The 22361-nt window shown below is 37.6% G+C and overlaps 1 protein-coding gene across 2 annotated transcripts in view; it reads left to right on the forward strand.

Annotated features, from left to right (window-relative positions):
* Positions 1 to 242: 242 nt before the first annotated feature.
* TBC1D32 (TBC1 domain family member 32) overlaps positions 243 to 22361 on the forward strand; it is a 189602-nt gene continuing 167483 nt past the window's right edge. For both annotated transcript variants that reach the window (XM_068985227.1, XM_068985228.1), the window contains exons 1-4: positions 243 to 397; positions 9231 to 9392; positions 12988 to 13165; positions 21487 to 21555. In XM_068985227.1, coding sequence (XP_068841328.1) covers positions 243 to 397; positions 9231 to 9392; positions 12988 to 13165; positions 21487 to 21555 — 564 coding nt within the window. The remainder of the gene's footprint in view (positions 398 to 9230; positions 9393 to 12987; positions 13166 to 21486; positions 21556 to 22361) is intronic.

The following is a 22361-nucleotide window of genomic DNA, read 5'->3' on the forward strand; positions in this document are numbered from 1 at the left end:
CTGTTGGTAAAAAAACCGACGAGTGCCAAAGGTGGGTCGTCAAGGATTCTTGCTTCCCCAACGCAAGGTAAGTAGCTTTCCTGAACGACACGCCGGCAGCCGAGGGCCCACCCCTGAGCGCCGGCCGCGGTCTCCCGGGGAACGCCGCTGTACGCCGGCTGCTGGGTGGGAACGCGCGTGCGCGGGGCGCGGCGTTCGCTTGGACCCTCGGTAACGGGCGTGGACGTTGATTTTGACAGAGAATGGCTCACTTCTCCGGTGAGGACGAAGCGATGCTGCAGGCGATGTTGAGGCAGTTGTTCCAGAGCGTGAAGGAGAAAATCACGGGTGCTCCCTCCCTGGAGTGCGCCGAGGAGATCCTCTTACATCTGGAGGAAACTGATGAAAATTTTCACAAGTAAAATTCCTTTTGATGTTTTAAGCAAACAAATCAGCTGATCCAGAAAAGGTCTAAATGCAGTTGGATAAAGAATGTTATATGATAGTTGTCAAAACAGCGTCCAAGTTGGAGGTTTACATTTTCGTTTATTTACTCAGATACCGAATTTATTTTTTATTCTTATTTTCCAAACTTTCTGCTTCCCCTGTGTTTTTAATGACGTGACCGACATATCCTAATTATATATATTTTTTCTCCTGGGCAACATAGTAAATTGTTGTAAATTATTCTTGTTGTAAATTATTCTTGTTCGCTTAAGAATAGTTCTGTTACAAGTGATTTCTGTCACTAAACTTCTAAAGCTTTGAGTTCACAAGATCCTTGTTTCGTTGCTGTTTTGATGTTTCAGTGGCTGCACCGATTTTGGCTTCTGAGCACTGCAGGAATACGCGAGAGATTAATTTCTTGTGGAATAGCTTTGTTGTTGTTTGTTTACTCTTTGCGAGCCCATACAGTGTAGCCCACAAGGCTCTCCTGTCCATGGTTTCCCAGGCAAGACTACTGCAGTTGGTTGCCATTTCCTTCTCCATGGGATCTTCCCAACCGGGGGATTGAACCTGCGTCTCCTGCTTGACAGGCGGATTATTTACCACTGAGCCACCAGGGAAGCTCACGGGATATCGAAAGTGCCTACGAAGGGAGAAGGCGCCTACTTAGAAGTCTGTGATACATGTCAGGGATATGAGGGATTTCGATAAGGTACAGCGTGCTCTAGGTTGGAAAGGGTAGGTAGGAAGTTTAATGAGAGAGAGATCATTTGCGATAAATCTTGACAAGTGTGTTTCTTTAGAGATGTGTATTTTTTCTTTTGATTTGATTCATATGTATAATTTAAGCCTCTCCAATGAAAATTTACCTCCAGGTGCCTCAATTTATTATTAGTAGTGATATTTTTGATTCAATTTGTTCTCAAGAGGATGGCATTTAACATTTTTCTTGTTATGTTAGCTTTACTGACTTTGGGGTGCTCTGAAATTCTTATCTGGAATTCTTACCTGCTTTTATGTGGGCATCAGGGGATCCTTGAGCCCTTTTAATATTCTGTGCAAAAATTTGTGTTTATTTGCAGTTTTTTGGAAAACATAACAGTTTTCTCCCGATTCTCAAGGAAGTTTTAGGAAGTGTGGGAGGAGTTTTTTGTTAATTAGTATTTCTCGTTATACATATGGTTTCTTTTGTATTTCCATGATTTTTTATTTGTTCCTTAAATCTACTACTGATAGTTGATATTGCATGATAATATTCTTTACTTTGGATATACCAGCTGCTGCTGCTGCTAAGTCGCTTCAGTCGTGTCCGACTGTGTGCGACCCCATAGACGGCAGCCCACTAGGCTCCCCCTTCCTGGTATTTTCCAGGCAAGAGTACTGGAGTGGGTTGCCATTGCCCTCTTTGGGAGATACCAGAGACCAGCTGTTATTGGTTAGCTATTGATTCATTACTTAAACAAAAAAATATAAGAAAATTGCAACTTTTTCAAATTCAGATTTGGTCATTAATGTAATCATGTAATACTGATTTGCCTCAGAGCCACAACAAGCAATAAATTTGGGGTTTAATTTCTGTTTTTTAGTTCACACACAAATACTTCTTTAAAATATTTTTAAATTATTGAGTTTTTGTTAGGATCATATTCTGGGAATTTATCTATTTAATCTAGATTTTCAAACATCTGTATAAAAGTTTTTGTTAATATTCTAATGTTGTTGTTGTTTAGTTACTAAGCCATGTCTGACTCTTCTGCAACCCCATGTACTGTAGCCCACCAGGCTCCTGTGCCTGTGGAATTTCCTAGGCAAGAATATTGGAGTGGGTGGCCATTTCCTTTTCCAAGGGATCTTCCCAACCAGGGATGGAACCCATGTCTCCTGCCTTGCAGGTGAATTCTTTACCATTGAGCCACCAGGGGAAGCCCTTAATATCCTATTACTTTTTTGAAACATAATATTTTTTATTCTTTTTTTAAAAATTTGTGTCTTTCCTCCTTTGTTCTTCATCTATTTTGCTAGAGGTTTATCAACTTTATTAGTCTTTTCAAAGAACTAGCTGTTAGCTTTGATTTTCCTTTCTATTATGTATTTATTTTATACTTTGTAAAATTTCTGCTCTTTTTTCCCTTCCTGGGAAACTTTAAAATTTGTGATGAATGTTTATTTAGCTCCTTTATTTACAGCAGCTTTTCTTCTTCTTCTTTTTTTCAATGTAAGTATTTAAGGCTACACATTTGCCTATAAGTATTGCTTTAGCTGTGTCAGTTTTTAAATGCTTTTCAAGTTAAGATGGAATCATTATGGTTCTTCTCAGCAGTGCAGTTACTATTGTAATAATGTCAACTGGTCTTCAGCAGTTTATTAGATAGATTAAATGCCTGCTGATTAGCTTGCATCATTAAGGTTTACTATTTGATTTACTTGTGGCCGACCTGGAAAAACCCAGACACAATCAAATTATAGCAAGTTTGTAGTCTTAAAAGTACAATTTACAATCCTAAAAATAGTTTGAGTCATTTATAGTCTTAAAAGTACAGATAGCAAAATTCATGTGTTAGCTGCACTAGCTTAAGATCTTTGTCTTAGGAGGAAGGAAGTCCTTATGAAGAAGCAAAGAGGAGGAGATGGTTGTGTTTGGTGTTTTCATAGCATTTTACAATCTTAGAGTTTGATGAGATCCTGTCAGTCCAGGTGCTCATATCTTGATTTATCTTTCTACTCACTGACAAACTCTCCTTGAACTTTAAATGTCCTCAAGTCACTTAGGTATATATTGCCATCCAAAGTGTTTCATATTATATATCAGAATTATGTCATCCCATCTCTACTATCAGAACGTTAGTTCTTTAAATCTGCCTGATGTTGTCTTGATGTATTAGCAAGAAAAATAATCTTGATAAATAGATTAACAGGGGAAGCCAGTATCTCTAGGCTACTGGCATTTTTGTAAGATGATGACTGTTAAGAGAATTGAGTCCATGAATGGTAGAATATCAGGTAGTATAATAAAGTGACAAGGGGGAAATGCAGTCATTTGAGAAGTCCTTGTATAGGCAGACCAGCCTTACTGAGGATTTGCTCCACGTGCAGCTGCCCTAATCTATGCTTTCCATAGCCTTTAAAAACCTTTTTTTTACTCAGAACTGTACATGTTCTCTAAAAGATCCAGGCTTCCTTTCTTTTCTTTGAAACTAGCAGCTAGGATTTGAGTCTTGAGGAGAAGAGAACTGTAGGGAAGAAGACATTGCTTTGATTATGTGTGTATGCATTGTATAAATTTTTACATTCAGATTGACCCCCTATTAAAAAAGAAAAAAAACCCTGGTTTTCAATCTTGAGTAGGATTGATTGGAGTTCATTTAAAAAAATACTGATGATGAACCTTAACCATAAATGTATCAAAATTTCCCGGGAGTTTGGTAGATGGGAAGTGGTAGAGGCCTGGCCTAGGTATTTTTCATAAAAGCTTTCTCAGTTCAGTTCAGTCGCTCAGTCATGTCCAACTCTTTGTGACCTCCTGAACTGCAGCACACCAAGCCTCCCTGTCCATCACCAACTCCTAGAGTTTACTAAAACTCTTGTCCATTGAGTCAGTGATGCCATCCAACAGTCTCATCCTCTGTCATCCCCTTCTCCCCACTTCAGTCTTTCCCAGCATCAGGGTCTTCAAATGAGTCAGTTCTTCGAATCAGGTGGTCAGAGTATTGGAGTTTCAGCTTCAGCATCAGTCCTTCCAATGAATATTCAGGACTGATTTCCTTTAGGATGGACTGGTTGGATCTCCTTGCAGTCCAAGGGACTCTCAAGAGTCTTCTCCAAAACCATGGTTCAAAAGCATCAATTCTTCAGTGCTCAGCTTTCTTTATAGTCCAAATCTCACATCCATACATGACTACTGTAAAAACCATATCATTGACTAGATGGACCTTTGTTGGCAAAGTAATATCTTTGCTTTTTAATATGCTGTCTAGCTTGGTCATAACTTTTCTTCCAAGGAGCAAGTGTCTTAATTTCCTGGCTGCAGTCACCACCTGCAGTGATTTTGGAGCCCAAGAAAAAGTCGGTCACTGTTTCCATTGTTTCCCCATCTATTTGTTGTGAAGTGATGGGACCAGATGCCATGATCTTAGTTTTCTGAATGTTTAGCTTTAAGCCAACTGTTCACTCTCCTCTTTCACTTTCATTAAGAGGCTCTTTAGTTCTTCCTCACTTTCTACCATAAGGGTGGTGTCATCTGCATATCTGAGGTTATTGATATTTCTCCCGGCAATCTTGATTCCAGCTTGTGTTTCTTCCAGCCCAGCATTTCTCATGATGTACTCTGCATATAAGTTAAATAAGCAGGGTGATAATATACAGCCTTGACGTACTCCTTTCCCGATTTGGAACCAGTCTGTTGTTCCATGTCCAGTTCTAACTGTGGCTTCCTGACCTGCATACAGATTTCTCAGGGGGCAGGCCAGGTGGTCTGGTATTCCCATCTCTTTAAAAGCTCTCTAGGTGATTCTAATATACAGCAATGTTGAGAACCTCAGAGTTAAGGCATGCATGCATGCTAAGTTGCTTTAGCTGTGTCCAACTCTTTGCGACCCTCTGGGCTATAGCCCACCAGGCTCCAATGTCCATGGGATTCCCTATGCAACAATACTTGAGCCGGTTTCCATGCCCTCCTACAGGGGATCTTTCCAACCCAGGGAACAAACCCACATCTCTTATGTCTCCTGCATTGCCAAGTGGATTCTTTACCCTTAGTGCCACCTGGGAAGCCTGAGTTAGAGCTTACTTGCATTTCAATGAGAATTGCTCACTAGTTAGCTCTCTATAAAATACTTGGCAACCCTCATGATTGTAGCAGTCTTTAATACAGGTGTTCATCTTTGTGGCCCTCTAATCTGGCATATTTTTAGTGTGATAGAGAAGGAACACAATATTTATTGAATTGGCTTTATTTTTGGTTTTACAGAAGAATCTACCAATGATTTTCTAAATTAGTGAACTCTAGTGTGTTTAAGTGGTTACTTCAGGAAAACATTCATTATGTAGAGTGTTATCCCTGCATAGGAAATCGCTAAGAATTATATGTGTGCTTCAATAATTAATTATGCATTTAATAACTGTTCATCATGATTCAGGCCAAGCTCAGGTAGCCCAGTGTTAAAGAATCAGCTTGCCAATGAAGGAGATGCAGGAGTTTGATTCCTGGGTTCGGAATACCTCCTGGAGGAGAAAATGGCAGCCCACTCCAGTATTCTTGCCTGAAAAATCCCACTGACAGAGGAGACTGGTGGGCTACAGTTTAAGGTGTTGCAAAGAGTTGGACACGACTGAGTGACTGAGCACTCACATCATGATTCAGAGGCTTATTCTTTGACCTAAAAGGTTGTAGGTAGTGTCAATATTCATTCTTTTTTCAGTATATAATCTTTTATATACTAATATATGAAGTTGTTTATCATATAATAAATCCTATAATCCTATAAATTCTATAAATCCTGGAATATAATCTGTTTTAAGACTTCCACATATCAGTATTATAATATATAAGCTAATAAGTTATCTTTTTAAGATAAATCATTACTGATACTTTTTCTAATCTGATCAAAAAAATTCTGTTTATAGTAGCTAAGAGGATGATTTCCTGGAACAAACTTGTACTGGATGTTTTATATATTTTTTTCCTTATAATAATACAATTGTGTATATTTTGAAATAAAAATTTGAAATGTCAGAAATTCACTTCACTGTACTAAAGGGGTGAGTTCCCAGGTGGCACTAGTGGTAAAGAACCTGCCTACCGTTGCAGGAGATATAAGAGACATGGGTTTGATCCCTGGGTTGGGAAGATCCCCTAGAGAAGGGCATGGCAACCTGCTCCAGTATTCTTGCCTGGAGAATCCCATGAACAGAGGAACCTGGCAGGCTACAGTCCATGGGGTCACAAAGAGTCAGACACGATTTAAGTGACTGAGCGTGCAGCAGGAACACCAGAAACAACACAACATTGTAGGAATTTGCTGATCGAAGCTCCAAGAAATTTAGACTAGTTTAAAAGTCACCTGAGTACAGAATTTGTCTAGATCAGTAATTCTCAAATATCAGTCCTAGGACCAGCAGCTTAGGCATCTGCATCAGAATCACCTGGGAACTTGTTAGAAATGTGAATACCTGTGCCTACAATGTACCTGAATTGAAGCTCTGAGAGTGAGGCCCAACAATTTGTGTTTTAATAAGCCCTTCTGGTGATTCTTATTCATGTTCTACTTCAAGAAACACTCATTTATAGGATGACTTATGAGGGCCATTGTATTTGTTTAGCTACAGTTACAAAAATATGCACATTAATCTGGTGGCAGTGGGAAAGGAAAGTTATAGAAGAAGAATTTACGTAATTATAGCATTTGCTAACTAGTTAGATCTGAGATGTAATGGAGAAAATTGTTTGAGGCTATACACAGATATCTGATTGAAGGATGGTACCATTAACAAAGATATGTCAGAGGAGGACATGGCTTGCAGCCAGTAGATAGGATGAAAGATTTGGTACAGGTTGTGCTGATTGATATGGGGATAAAACAAAGTAGCCTTGTCCAATAGGTAGTTAATATACTGGTTTACCTCAGAGATATTGTATGTTTGGTTCCAGACCACTGAAATGAAGCAAGTATTATAGTAAAGCAAGTCATTGATTTTTTGGGGTGTTTCCTTTTTTTATATAAAGGTTATGTTTACACCACACTGTAGCCTATTAACTGTGCAGTAGAGTTGTGTAAAAAAAAAGCACATACCTTAATTTAAAAATATGTTATTGCTATAAGTACTGTCATCTGAGCCTTTAGCAAGTTGTAGCTGGAGAAGACAATGGCACCCCATTCCAGTACTCTTGCCTGGAAAATCCCATGGACAGGGGAGCCTGGTGGGCTGTGGTCCATAGGGTCGCTAAGAGTCGGACACGACTGAGCAACTTCACTTTCACTTTTCACTTTCGTGCATTGGAGAAGGAAATGGCAACCCACTCCAGCGTTCTTGCCTGGAGAATCCCAGGGACTGGGGAGCCTGCTGGGCTGCCATCTATGGGATCGCACAGAGTCGGACACGACTGAAGCGACTTAGCAGCAGCAGCAGCAGTAGTAAAATCAAAGGTTACTGTTGACAGATTGCCATAACAAATATAATAATAATGAAAAAGTTTGAAATACGGTGAGAATTACCAAAATGTGACAGAGACACAAAGTGAGTAAATGTTCTTGCTGCTGATAGACTTGCTGTGACACAGGGTTGCCACAGATCTTCAGTCTGTGGAAAACTCAAATATCTGTGAAGTGCAGTAAGGTGCAATAAAATGGGGTGTGCCTATATAATAACAGGTGTGCCTTTGTTCTGGGGAGACATTTTGGCTGAAGGAAGAGCTGAAGAAATCACTTGTTTGTGTTGAATCTGAAATTGAAGCTATGGGAGTGAAGAATATCTTTTTAAATTTGGTTTCTTGTCTAGGAATGAAGTAGACATTGTTTCCAAATTTCAAATGAGAAAACAGATTTGTTCCAGGCCACTCCAGCTAGAGTTTACCAGCTGGAGCTGGCATTCAGGCTGTTTTGACTCTGAGCTTGTACTTTTTCTGTAATACTACATGTTTCATAATAAATATCTCTACTTGTCGTTTGGAGCCTGAACTGTCTATGGCAGGGCTGCCACTTATATTTCTGAAGCAGACATAGAGATTCCAGGGAAGCAGCAGATTGTTCAGAGCTCAGGGGAAATGGGCAGGGCAGGAAATCTCAGTCAAAAGCAGTTAAAATTGAAAATGAGATCCCTTGGCTACCTGGGTAAGATGGCTGTTTCTTAGCGGACATACAATCTCTTCATAAATATTAAACTGAAGACTGTATGCTGGATACTATGATGGGCTTATGTTGAAGAAAATTATTCAGGCCCTCCTTGAGCTTCTGTGCTATATATTATATGCAAGGCTCTTTGTACAGGTATATATACAAACTACAAGTCTTGAACATAGTGGCATTTACAAAAATGACCTGTTCTAAATTACCTTTGTCATTTAAGAGACCAAAAAAACTTTTTAAACCATTTAAAATCATGATATTAATTACAACCATTGCTCTTTACTTTTACTAAATGTGTTTCATAAAATAATTACCCACTTTTGGAACTCTTGCCCTCTGATGTTTGCTATATTGTTGTGAGTTAGCAAATGGATTTTCATGTTGGCATCACCCTAAAAGTATGAAGGAAAATGTCCAATGTGTTGGATTTTCTGAGATGCTTCTTTTTGTGAACATAGGCAAAAGCTGATTAGGTGAAATTTAGGGCAGTTCAAAATGTACACAGTTTCCAAATATGCAAAAAACTTCTGATGATTGGAGCTTAACCTTTTCCTATTTAATTCTTTTATAATTACTGTTATTCTAATGTGGTTTTCGTCATCAATTTGAACAATTATAAAAGTCTAACAACTGCTTTCCCTATGCTTAAGCATCACATGCAAACCATAACAAAGTATGCAAAGGTCCTAACCCATTAAAGTTTGTGTTGGTCCTGAAGTTTGCTATCCACCATTGTCATTTTTAAATGTGAATTTGCCAGTTTTCTCAGAAAGAAAAAAACAACCAAACAACAAAATTTTAGATTGGCTGAATGATTTGGGATGAATAACTAATTTAATCCTAGAGTAAGGTAAGAAATCTCATTATGTTATAGATCTTTTCTGTGCTAACATTTTTTCTGGGTATGGTTGATAGATGAATTCATGATATTTACTGCATTTATTTTTCAAATATTTGTTTCAGCTATGAATTTGTGAAGTACCTTAGACAGTATATATGCAACACTTTGGGGTCTATGATTGAAGAAGAAATGGAAAAATGGACATCTGATCAGAATCAGGGTGAGGAATTTGGCTATGACACAGTTGTACAGCATGTTACTAAAAGAACTCAGGAATCTAAAGAGTGAGTATGCCTACAATAATATTTTAAAGTAGTTTTTCCCTCAACAGGGCTCCCTGAAAGCACCCTTAACCCATGTCTCCTGCAGTCTCTTTTTCTCTTAGCAGCCAGAATGATTCTTTAAACCAATGAGTCAGATCATGCCACTCTTCCACTCAGCTTTAAGTAAAATAATGATGACTTGACCAGTCAATCTGATAGGCTAAATGGGTACTAAGTGACTACCAGGCAGGGCTGGATAAAGGGATGGTTCACATGCTGGGCAGGACTGAGAGGTTTCATCACCTATTCAGAACTGCACACAATTTAAAACTTACTGTTTATTTCTGGCATTTTCCATTTAATAACTGAAACTATGGAAAGTGAAACCACAGGTAAGGGAAACCCTCTTTATTATAATTCCTAGTAGTCTATTTATGGCAGTATCATTAAATATTCTAAAAGGAGGACTAAAACTCTTAGTTAGAAAATGGAAACTTTTTAATGCTAAAAGCAGAGTTTTACATGGGAATCTTCTCAGTGGTGTCCATATTCTGTCCTAGGCTTTTTCCAAACCTACAGTTGCTACTGAGTTCCAGTTTGTGTAGCTGTTGATATTGAGGGTCTTACTCTCTAGTTTTTTTTTTTTTCTGTCTTCCTTTAGCTAGTTTGCTGATATGTCTTGCAGAAGAATTCTGTATTTTAGTAATTTATATTTTTTAGAGAAAATATGTCTAAAATGAAACTTCATGGATTTTAATTACCCTTACCCTGTAAGTTATTGAGATTTACTTTTATTCTCCTTTATTAAGGCACTATGTTGTAAGCTTTTTTAAAAAACAGTTTAGTTTATTTTTGACTACATTGGATCTTCGCTGCACTCAAGCTTTCTCTAGTTGCAGGACGCCAGGGCTGCTCTTTATTGTGGTGCATGGGTTTCTCCTTGAAGTGCCTTCTCTTGTTGCAAATAGACTTCAGCGGTTGCAGCACGTGGTCTCAGTAGGTGCTGCTCGTGGACTCTACAGCACAGGCTGAGGAGTTGTGGCACACAGGCTTACTTGCTCTGTGGCCTCTTCCTGAACCAGGGATCGAACCCATGTTCCCTGCATTAGCAAGCAGACCTTATCAACTGTGCCACCCGGAAAGTCCCACTCTATTGTAAGATTTAAGGGGATAGGAGTTTATATGTTCACATGGCTATACCTAACTGGAATGGAGTCTGGGGAGTGTAGTTCACTCCTGTGCCCAGCTGTACAGTCCAGTTACTGTGGAAAGGGAGCACAGCTGTGGTGGATAGCTTTTGATTGCTACCAGGACATTGTTATACTTCCCTGTTTCTTGGTGCTTGGAATGTGTTAAGGAGGAAGCTGGGGCCTCCTAACTTCGTTCCTATATGTACTTCAGCAGCTAGTCTAAAGAGTGTCTTAGAATTCAATTTCTTCTTGCCTTTTTTAAAAAAATTACTTTATATTGGATTCTGGTTGATTAACAGTGTTGTGTTATCCTTCTTGCTCTTTATAAACTTTTGAACTTGAATTTTCCCTGGGCTGCTTCTCATTTCTATAGTAGTTCTTTTCTGTAGTGTTTTCCCTCTGTATTGTTCCTAATCTATTCTTATTTTCTTACAGTATTTTTGTATTTTCTCATAATTTCTGAGACTTTAAAAATATGCACATGTATAGCTTATGTATATTCTATTTATAGTTATATAATATGTAAATTATACATTATTAAATAACATTATTAAATATATAATGTATAAGTTACATATAGAAATCATGTATTTGATGCTGTATAATATATAATTTAAAATATATTTTAAAATTTCTTTAAACTTTAAAATCTCAGTCTACTATTTTTATCCAAATCCCTCAGCATGATTTTATTACTTCTGTGGGAGAGTACCTTACCTATCCTTTCTTAGATTTATGTAGTTAAAATGACTCACTAACCAGGATATAAAGAAAAGGAAGTTTCTGTGTTTATTTTCTAATGTATTTCCATTATTGTAATGATAGCAATGGACATATGTTTTATCATGCTTTATATTTACAAAGAACTTTCAGATATATACTCATTTATTTCTTGCTATGACCATGTGAACTAGATCAGCTTTGATTGTGTGTGTTTTTTTTAATTTAAAGCCCTAAGTGCCTTTATTCAGTGATTCATGAATTGGACAGCATCCCATCTAGTAAATAGAAGAGTGCACCTAGATTGTATTTTTTTATTTTTATTTTATGGTTGCACTGAGTCTTTGTTGCTGCGCCTGGGTGTTGTGGTGGTGAGTAGGGGTTAGTTGTGGTGAGTAGGGGCTACTCTTTGTTGCAGTGTGCAGGCTTCCCATTGAGGTTGCTTCTGTTGTTGTGGAATACAGGCTCTAGGCTCATGCCTTAGAACGTGCAGCCTTCAGTAGTACATGGGTTCAGTAGTTGCAGCTTGCAGGCTCAAAGTTGTGGGGCATGGTCTTAGTTGCTCCGCAGCGTATGGGATCCTCTGGGACCAGTGATTGAACCCGTGTCTCCTGCATTGGGAAGAGGATTCCTATCCACTGTGCCACTAGGGAAGTCCTAGATTGTTTTCTTTTTCTCATGTATAGTTAAGAAAAAAGAGACTTATTTATAATGATAGAGCTTGCAGGTAAAATAGTGAGGACTCCAATCCAAGTTTTCTGATTTCAAATTTAGTATTTTATTTACTTTAATGTCTGAGCCACCAGGGAAGCCCATTTTATTCACTATCTTTATTTAAATCTTCATGCCTTGTTGCTTTTAATTTTTGCCTTTTTAAGTATAGAAATTTCAGTAGTACACATCTCATATTCCTCATCTGTAAAATAAAGGGTAGACTAGATTATTTTTATATTTCCGTCTAGCTCTAAAATTCTACCTGTAGGGTTTTGGAGTATCTTAGTTTAATGTTAGTATGGGTGTTTGAGAGTTTGCACTTAATAAATAGAGAAATTTATTACAAGTTTTTTAAAAATAGATAGATAGATAGATAGATAGATAGATAGACCCAGAGAGCTAAAATGGACCTTAGAAATTATCCATTTCAAAATTTTACTAAATTTCAGGAATCCTTTTCCTAACATCTCTGATGGTGGTTTCTCTATTTGAAAGGATCCACTGATATTTTAATTCCTATTTGGTTCTCAGTTGTGGTGATGGATGCCTATAGATACAAATTATAGGCAGGTGTAAAGGGAAGGTAAAAATAGAGGAAGAGAGAATAGAGAAAGAGAAATTTTAAAAAGGAGTGAAAGTGTCATGTAATATAGGCTGGGTTTTGGTAGTTTGATATTAGCAGTTGACTTTGTTGCTAATTACTGGAGTCTGCCTTTGGAACATCTTGCCTTGGGTTCTGTTAATTTTACTGCCTTGGTTCATGTAACCAGATGGAAAAACTTGGGAAATAACATATTTTAGATTTCCTATTAATTATTTTCCTGTTGTGTGAATTTTGTTGTGTCATTTGGTCTTTCAGAAAAACTGACTTTTGCCTTTAGGATTGTGTTCTTAGAGGGACTTTATGGAAGAAAATAATAAGTTCAATTTAGTTGAATATTTTAATTTGTGCTAATAGTCTTTCTCTTACAAAATATGCTTTGAATTTAAAGATACAAAGAGATGATTCATTCTCTGAAGAACATCATGATGATAGTGGTGGAATCTATGATTAACAAGTTTGAAGAAGACGAAATACGAAGTCAAGAGAGGCAGAAAAAAATTCAAAAGGAGAAAAGCAGTAGTTATTGCACAGACAATTGCTCTGATAGTGATTCGTCCTTCAATCAGGTGTGTTGTTTAATTCTGCCTTTATGTCTTGAAATGGTGTTTAATAATCATTAGCTTCAATACATTCTTTATTAGCCAGATTTTTTTTCTACTTTCTAGTTTTAAGATTCAGAAGAATAAGCAATAACATAATCTGATATAAAACATTTAGTTCATGAAATAATATCTTCTAGAATTGTATGTACAGCAAATTATATCTGAACAGTTGTTAATGAGATGAGGAAATAAACTGGTAGATTTTGGATAAAAAAATAATGAAACAATCTGCTTAATCTTTAGTTAAACAAAATATCTTATTCCCAGTTAATCCTTATTAATCAAATATTAACTGCACTATAGATGAGATATGGAGATACAATATTTCCCTTATCTTCTGGAGATGACAGTCGCTATGAATTGTTATTTTTAAAGCATAAGCTTTTTTTTTATGTTCAAAGATTTGAAGCTTTATATTTTATCCTTCCCATTTATTGGAATACCTGTCATTTGGCTACAACAGAGCTAAGAGTCCAGTGTCTAGATTAGTCCTAATAGAAAACAAAGGAAACTGGTTGGAGTAGAGCCTATGAATGCACCATAAATTTCCATACAGAAACTTTCAGGCCACGTGGAGTCTGTTTGACCTTCATATGAATCCCACCTGATATTTTTAGCGAAACATTTTCACCTAATTAGTTCTAACATAGGGACATAACTGTAACATAGATCCTAAATGCATACCAAAAAGGGATATGGAAAGTTTGAGTGAGACATGAAATGTATATGTATATTAATCACAGTTAAGACCACACTTTTGAAGGAAAAATGGCTTTGGAATTAGTCAAGGCAGAATATAAAAGTTATCACTGCATTATTTACCAGGAGATACTGTGCTGAGTTTTAAATTTTTTATAAGTCCAGTTAATTATCTGATGTGATGGAGAAAATGACAAAGGTTGTGAATTTTCTTCATGTTGTGGCTATAAATCATCCCTTGTTGATGTACTCTTTGGAAGAAGAGTAGGCTATAGAGATTTTAGATCACTTTAATGCAGTCAGATGGCTTATTCAGTAGGTTTACTGAATAGCTACTTTTCATGGACATTCTGGAAAGGAAAGGCACAGAAACACCTAACTTTACAACTCTGAGGACTCATAAGATTATACTTAGTTATTCAGTTCAGTTCAGTTGCTCTATTGTGTCCGACTCTGTGACCCCATGAACAGCAGCACTCCCAGGCCTCCCTGTCCATCACCAAACCCAGAGTTCACCCAAACTCATATCTGTTGAGTCAGTGATGCCATCCAACCATCTCATCCTCTGTCATCCCCTTTTCCTCCTGCCCTCAATCTTTCCCAGCATCAGGGTCTTTTCTAATGAGTCAGTTCTTTGCATCAGGTGGCAAAAGTATTGGAGTTTCAGCTTCAACATCAGTCCTTCCAGTGAACACCCAGGATTGATCTCCTTCAGGATGGACTGGTTGGATCTCCTTGCAGTCCAAGGGACTCTCAGGAGTCTTCTCCAACACTACAGTTCAAAAGCATCAATTCTTTGGTGCTCAGCTTTCTTTATAGTCCAACTCTCACATCCATACATGACCACTGGAAAAACCATAGCCTTGTTGACAAAGTAATGTCTCTGCTTTTTAATATGCTATCTAGGTTGGTCATAACTTTCCTTCCAAGGAAAGGAAATCATGGCTGCAACGACCATCTGCAGTGATTTTGGAGCCCCCCAAAATAGTCAGCCTCTGTTTCCACTGTTTCCCCATCTATTTGCCATGAAGTGATGGGACCAGATGCCATGATCTTAGTTTTCTGAATGTTGAGCTTTAAGCCAACTTTTTCACTCTCCTCTTTCACTTTCATCAAGAGGCTTTTTAGTTCCTCTTCACTTTCTGCCATAAGGGTGGTGTCATCTGCATCTCTGAGGTTATTGATATTTCTCCTGGCAATCTTGATTCCAGCTTGTGCTTCTTCCAGCCCAGCGTTTCTCATGATGTACTCTGCATATAAGTTAAATAAGCAGGGTGACAATATACAGCCTTGACGTACTCCTTTTCCTATTTGGAACCAGTCTGTTCCATGTCCAGTTCTAACTGTTGCTTCCTGACCTGCATATTCTCAAGAGGCAGGTCAGGTGGTCTGGTATTCCCATCTCTTTCAGAATTTCCCACAGTTTATTGTGATCCACACAGTCAAAGGCTTTGGCATAGTCAATAAAAAGCAGAAATAGATGTTTTTCTGGAACTCTCTTGCTTTCTCCATGGTACAGCAGGTTTGGCAATTTGATCTCTGGTTCCTCTGCCGTTTCTAAAACCAGCTTGAACATCTGGAAGTTCACGAAGTTCACGTATTGCTGACACCTGGCTTGGAGAATGTTGAGCATTACTTTACTAGCATGTGAGATGAATGCAATTGTGCAGTAGTTTGAGCATTCTTTGGCATTGCCTTTCTTTGGGATTGGAATGAAAACTGACCTTTTCCAGTCCTGTGGCCACTGCTGAGTTTTCTAAATTTGCTGGCATATTGAGTGCAGCACTTTCACAGCATCATCTTTTAGGATTTGAAATAGCTCAATTTTGTTGTAAAAAGTACAAATATTTAGATCTAAATAGGATTGATTAGCTGGCAGTTAAGCTTGTTAATCTCAAATGCCAAGTTATTTCCCATCATAGAATCATTGATTTTTGAAGAAATTCAAAGCTTTGGTAGAAATGGAATCATACTTCCAAAAGATATTTTTGTTTTTTTTGTTTTGATTCTTGAGAAGGATCTTGCTTTAAGTTTATATGGCTTCCGTTGGAATGTCCACAGAGTATATCTGCATGTTACAGTACCTACCTTATGAATATGACTTTGTTTCAGAAGGGACTAATTGAATTGAATTTGAACTAGGCCCACCAGCAACAAGGCATGGGATCCCTGGACCTTTGGGAAAAAAATCACGTAAATGCCAGAACTGACCTGAAAGATCTGTTAGTGTGGCTGAGATGTTTGGGTATGCTTTCGTTTAGTAAAAAAAGATTCTTTTGCTTTAACTGACCAAAGAGAGGCTGAATTAATGTGCTCAGAATTGAAAGAGTCTCTGAAGATATATCGATCATTCATTCCATTAAATATTGATGTTATTATTGATGCCTTCAAAATTGATGTTACTTGCACTGGGCTTTAAAAAACTAAATTGGTCTGTGAATAATGTTTAGTCAACAATTTTGATGCTGCTGTTTTGATATTAGTAGAACACTTGTATTTTATAAATAGAGTAGGCTTTATTTCCTTGATATTTTAAATATTGAATCCTGATTGTGTATTGATCCATTATTAAAAAAACTTTGGACATGACTTCCTTGGAGACTATTTGTGTACATTTGAGCATATTAAAGAATAAAGTTGGCTGATTTTTACTATAGTTGTGAGCAGAGAATTCTCAAAGAATTTGATACTGTGATTAAACATGGAAAAGTCTGCAAAATAATGCTGAAAAGATAGATGTACACTTTGTATGGAGAGGGTGAGTTTAGTCTAACAGTCCACTGCTGTTCTTTTGTAATGTGAACCTATGTAAGGCATTTCTTTGCTCTCATGGCTACCTCTCCTTGAAGCCCATCCTTTGGTCCCTATGGCAGGCAGAATAACAGCCCTTTCAAAAAAATCCATGTCTTAATCCCCAGAATTTGTAACGTGTTAGCTTACATAGCCCAAGGGACTTGTAAATATGATTAAATTAAGATGGGAGATTATTCTGGATTATTCAGGTGAGCCAAATGTAATCACAGGCATCCATATGAGAGAGACTCAGGAAGGTCAGAGGCAGAGAAAGTGCTGGGCAGGCTGAAGTAGATGTCAAGAGTGGTTGTTGGCTTTGAAGAGGGAAGGTGGCCCATGATCCCAGGATGCAGGCAGTCCCTAGAAGCTAGAAAAGGCAAGGAAATAGATTCTCCCCAGAAGGCGAAGGAACACAGCTCTGTGGATGTATTCTGAACTCTAGAACTGTAAATTGGTGTTGAGAACTTCCCTGCTGGTCCAGTAGTTAAGAATCCGCCTGCCAATGCAGGGGACACGGGTTCAGTCACTGGTCCAGGAAGATTCTACATGCAGTGGGGCAGCTAAACTCTTGTGCTGCGGCTGCTGAAGCTCACTCCTTCTAGGGTCCGTGCTCTGCAGCAAGAGAAGCCACTGCACCTCTCCGAAACTAGAGTAAGCCCACGTGTAGGAGTGAAGACCCAGCACAGTCAAAATATAAATAAAAATATGTGGCTATAGAAGGGAAAAAAATGGGTCCCTGGGAACAACTAACAGTTAAAAAAATAAATTGGTGTTTTCTTAAGGCATGAAGTTTATGGTAACTTGTTACAGTAGCAGTGCCGAAACTAATATCTTCCCGTTGTTACTTGTTCACCTGCAGGCCAGGTTTGTTGTTTCTGTTTTTTACTTTCTGGAAAAAAAGCTACTACTTGGACTTTGTGTTTGAACTGCTTCCTGGAAACAATTTGAACTCCATCTTGTTACTAGGTTTTGAATCTTTCAGTAAGACTTTTCTTAAGTAGCTCTTTTCTTCTGTTGGGTGAGACCTTTGCCCTGAGTATGTGCTATGCTTTGCAACCCTGTAGACTGTAGCCTGCAAGGCTCCTTTGTCCATGGGATTCTCCAGGCAAAAACACTGGAGTGGGTTGCCATTCCCAGGATCTTGCAGGGAATCTTCCTGACCTAAGGATTGAATCCGCATCTCTTATGTCTCCTGCATTGGCAGGCAGGTTCTTTACAGCTGAGCTACTGGGGAAGCCTTTGTGCTATGCACTGGATCACTCTAATTTGTGTTTTTCCCTAACTTCTCAAATCTTAGGGTGTCTTGAGTTCAACCCCATTTTTGGCCTCACTTAAAATCTTTGGAGTTTTACAGTGTTCTTTTTGGTGAGGAATTCTGCTTTTTAGGTTGTAATAGTACTGCTGAAGAATCACAGGATTCTCTTGTTCAGTAGCATTGGCTAGAGCAACAGGATAACCGCAGCCCAGACTGTTGTTCAGAAGTTCCTCCTTCTCTAGCTATCTTCAATTGATCAGACTTTTATTATTACTATTTGCCTTATAAACAGAAAAAGATAAAACCCTAAAATCCTAAAAATGTAGAAAAGGAAAGGCATTTTAGACTAGAAAAAAAGAACACAGTAGTTATCAATAGTGCATCTGCCTAGAGTTAAGCTGGAGACAGGTGGATTGGGAGGAGAATTGGTTAGGTGCAGGTGTGAGCTTGCTTGCTTGCTTGTTTAATAGTAATGTCTTGAGACAGTTTGATACCAGAAAAGTTAATTTCTTTAATTAACAGTGCTAATACCTTCATGAATATGTGTTCCTTTATACTGTTAAATATTAATAGGTTTTTGTTTCTATTTCTCAATGGTAGCACTTTTCACATAACTTAAGTATCTAGGAAATTAAGAACTTTATCATTTGAAAATATTTAAAAAACTTGTTTTTGTTTTGAATTAATAGCTTTGTTCTATATTTAAGACTTAATGAAGAGTGGGTGCATAGTTTTAAGAAGTTTTAGATGCACTACAATTTTGAAACGCTCTTTTACATGAAGCTAATTCCTTCTGAATCTTGAAAACAAGTCATACTCTGGCTCTGCCGTCTGTGTCTCAATTTTCTTAACTGTTATAGAAGAGACAGTAATAACATTTACCTTATAGGATTGCTTTGCAGGTTTAATGTACATAAAGCATCCTGTACACATTAAACTTGCCTCATATTAAGCTCTTATGTAAGTGTTTGCTGTTATTGTCCTCATCCCTGCTTGGTTTTTTTTTTTTTCTTCTTTTCCTTTTGTGAGAATAGGGAAGAACTCATTGTGCAGTTAGACATATTAAAGCCTGAGGAATAACTAGGTTTCAGCTCAGTTCAGTTCAGTCGCTCGGTCATGTCCGACTCTTTGCGACCCCATGAACTGCAGCACGCCAGGCCTCCTGTCCATCACCAACTCCTGGAGTTCACCCAAACTCATGTCCATCAAGTCCATGATGCCATCCAGCCATCTCATCCTCTGTCATCCGCTTCTCCTGCCCGCAATCCCTCCCAGCATCAGGGTCTTTTCCAATGAGTCAACTCTTCGCATGAGGTGGCCAAAGTATTGGAGTTTCAGCTTCAGCATCAGTCCTTCCAGTGAACTAGGTTTAATATTTATATATTTTATTTCCCATAGCCATTTGTTTCAACAACAGAACGGTGTCTTTCTTTCACTAGTTGTATTTCAGTGGTTTATACAGTTTACAAACCAAAGATTTAAAAAGAGGTTTCTAGAGTAATTAATTTTGAGGGTGGTGTGAGTTTTGAACTTAGTACAGTTATTGACTAATGTGAGTAATCTTCAGTTTGTGTTGAATAAAGTGAGTATATCTCTGTAAAACAACAAAAGTTACAGAATGCATCTTGTGTTCACTGTCTTTAGATATACCTTGTTTGACAGAAATGTATACAAATCTTACTTCGGCATTTAAAGACCTTTAATTAGTATCTGTATGATCATGCAGTAGGACCAAATTCATCTTAGATTATCAGCCTGTTCTACTTCTTGCCCTTTTCTCTGTAGAGTTTGCTCAGAAATTGTTTGCTTGGATTACAATTTCATACATGTGAATATGTTTTAAAAATATTTTTCCTTTTGGAGTTATCTACGTATATTGATATCACCAACAGATCTATTTTGTGTTTAGCAATGAAGTTCGGAGAAGGCAATGGCGCCCCACTCCAGTACTCTTGCCTGGAAAATCCCATGGACGGAAGAGCCTGGTAGGCTTCAGACCACGGGGTCGCTAAGAGTCAGAAACGACTGAGTGACTTCACTTTCACTTTTCACTTTCATGCATTGGAGAAGGAAATGGCAACCTACTCCAGTGTTCTTGCCTGGAGAATCCCAGGGACAGAGGAGCCTGGTGGGCTGCTGTCTCTGGGGTCACACAGAGTCGGACATGACTGAAGTGACTTAGCAGCAGCAGTAGCAGCAGCAATGAAGTTAGCAGATCCTGCTCCCTCAGGAATTTATCTATTTATTTATTTTTTGACTGTGCTGTATGGCATGTGGGATCTTAGTTTTTGGACCAGGGATCGAACCCATGGTCCCTGCATTGCAAGCATGGAGTCTTAACCACCGGACTGCCCTTTTTTGGTTGGGGAGAGGGGCAGGCATTTTTAATATAACTCTTTCAGCTGTTCTAAATACTTCTAACAAATCTGTATTCAATGGAACACGTTACCTGCATGCTATAGTTAAGTCAGTTATTGCAGTTAGTTGCAATGGAAATTTGCCCATCCACTGATACACAACAACACTAGAGGAAATGTTAAATACAGAAAACTAAGGTAGGTATTCCCACTTTCCACACTTTTAGACTTATTCTGATTTCTAGTGTAATAAGTTATTTCATTGCTTATGTAATATTTTAGGAATAATTTATACTGTGTTTAAGATGACAAAGGAATCTTGTATAGTGATGCATGCATGCTCAATTTTGTCCGACTTGTTGCCACCCCATGGACTGTAGCCCACCAGGCCCCTCTGTCTTTGGGATTTCCCCAGTGGATTGCCATTTCCTACTTCAGGGAATCTTTCTGACCCAGGGATCGAACCTGAGTCTCTTGCATCTCTTGCATTGGCAGGTGGATTCTTTACCACTGTACTACCTGGGAACCCAATATCTTATATAGGTTAGTAAGCATATTAATGAGGCTACTCCATAATGATGGCAGCTTTTATTTTTAAGTGGTTATTTTAGGTATTATTTAAATTGCTTTGAAAAGAAAAAAGAGTCTTTCCTTTTCCAAAACAGCTTATGGTCTACTATAAGCTTTTTTCTAGATGAAAGTTTTTACTTCAGGAATTCTTCATTTAAGAGGAGGCATGAAGAAAGGTTACAGAAAAGTACAGAAAAGAGAAGGAACAAAAAAGTTCAGTCCACATTATAGTTATGGTTTGGGTACCTTTAGTACCTTATTTGTTTATGTTGTTATATCTTTGTTTCATAGATCTCAGATTCCTGGGTGTAAAATACTTTTTACTTTTTTATGTCTTTTGAGTCTTACAATGTTTTGCCTGTTGCAATTGCTCAGCAAACGATAACCTTCATATATAGGAAGGTACACTGTCCTAGCAGAACGTTAAGTTCTCACTTAAATGCCTTGGGATACAAAAAATCTAAGTTTGCTGCCAAACCAAACTAGTTCATTCCCTTCTCTTGTTCAAAATGCATTTTGTGCTTGGAATTGTATTAAAATCGTTTATAATAATACCTCTAAAAGTCTACTAAATGAGTGAAGGAATGAATGTCCTGTTAATTGTGTTACAGAGTTACAAATTTTGTCAAGGAAAACTACAATTGATTTTAGACCAGTTGGATCCTGGGCAACCTAAAGAGGTAAGTTTAAAGGACAAGTGTCAAGTTCACTCAGATATACTTATTATATATTATATGTATTATGTATATGTATATGTATTATAATAAATAGCAGCTGGATTATTTCTCTTTAAGATAATCCTTTAATATCATGACAGTTCTAGGCTTACTTCCCTGCTAGGCCTTCTAGTCTTGAAATGAAGAGTCACAGAATAAGAGATGTTCTCTTTAGACAATTGTCACAGTTTAGAACAGGAAATTTTTATTTCTAGTTTCAGTTTTCAAGGAGATGAAGTTATGAGCAGTTTCCTCCCAAACTGTTCCTTCACTGTTGCTTTGTATGTGATAATTTAGTGATTTCTTTGAAGGAAAAAAACTTCATTTAATGCTCTTTCTATTTTGGAAAGTATGAGCCACTTTGACACATATATACATTTATTTGAAAAGATTTTTTAAAAGCAGCTTTACTTAATATATTTCTTTATATTGTAATAACTATATAAATTAATTTTTATGAAGTTTTCTTTCATTTGACAGTGTCTGTTACTCTTGACATAGAAAATTATAGGGTTTCTGAAGTACCTAACATCTCGTACATCTTACCATTTGGTCTCAATTTTGAAATATGTTGTTTTTCTTCAACTTTTTATTTTAAACCAAATGAATAGCTATGATTTACTCTCACTGATCTTGTTTTTTCTCTCAGCATTTCACATTCTGATTTATTTTCAGATTTTTAGTAAATGTTTCAACAGATCAGCAATGGGACCTGACTTTATATGATAAACAGTATTATTGTTTTTAAGTGGATTGTTTGGAAATCTGTA

This window comes from Capricornis sumatraensis, chromosome 13 (genome assembly GCF_032405125.1).
Source record: "Capricornis sumatraensis isolate serow.1 chromosome 13, serow.2, whole genome shotgun sequence".
NCBI lineage: Eukaryota > Metazoa > Chordata > Mammalia > Artiodactyla > Bovidae > Capricornis > Capricornis sumatraensis.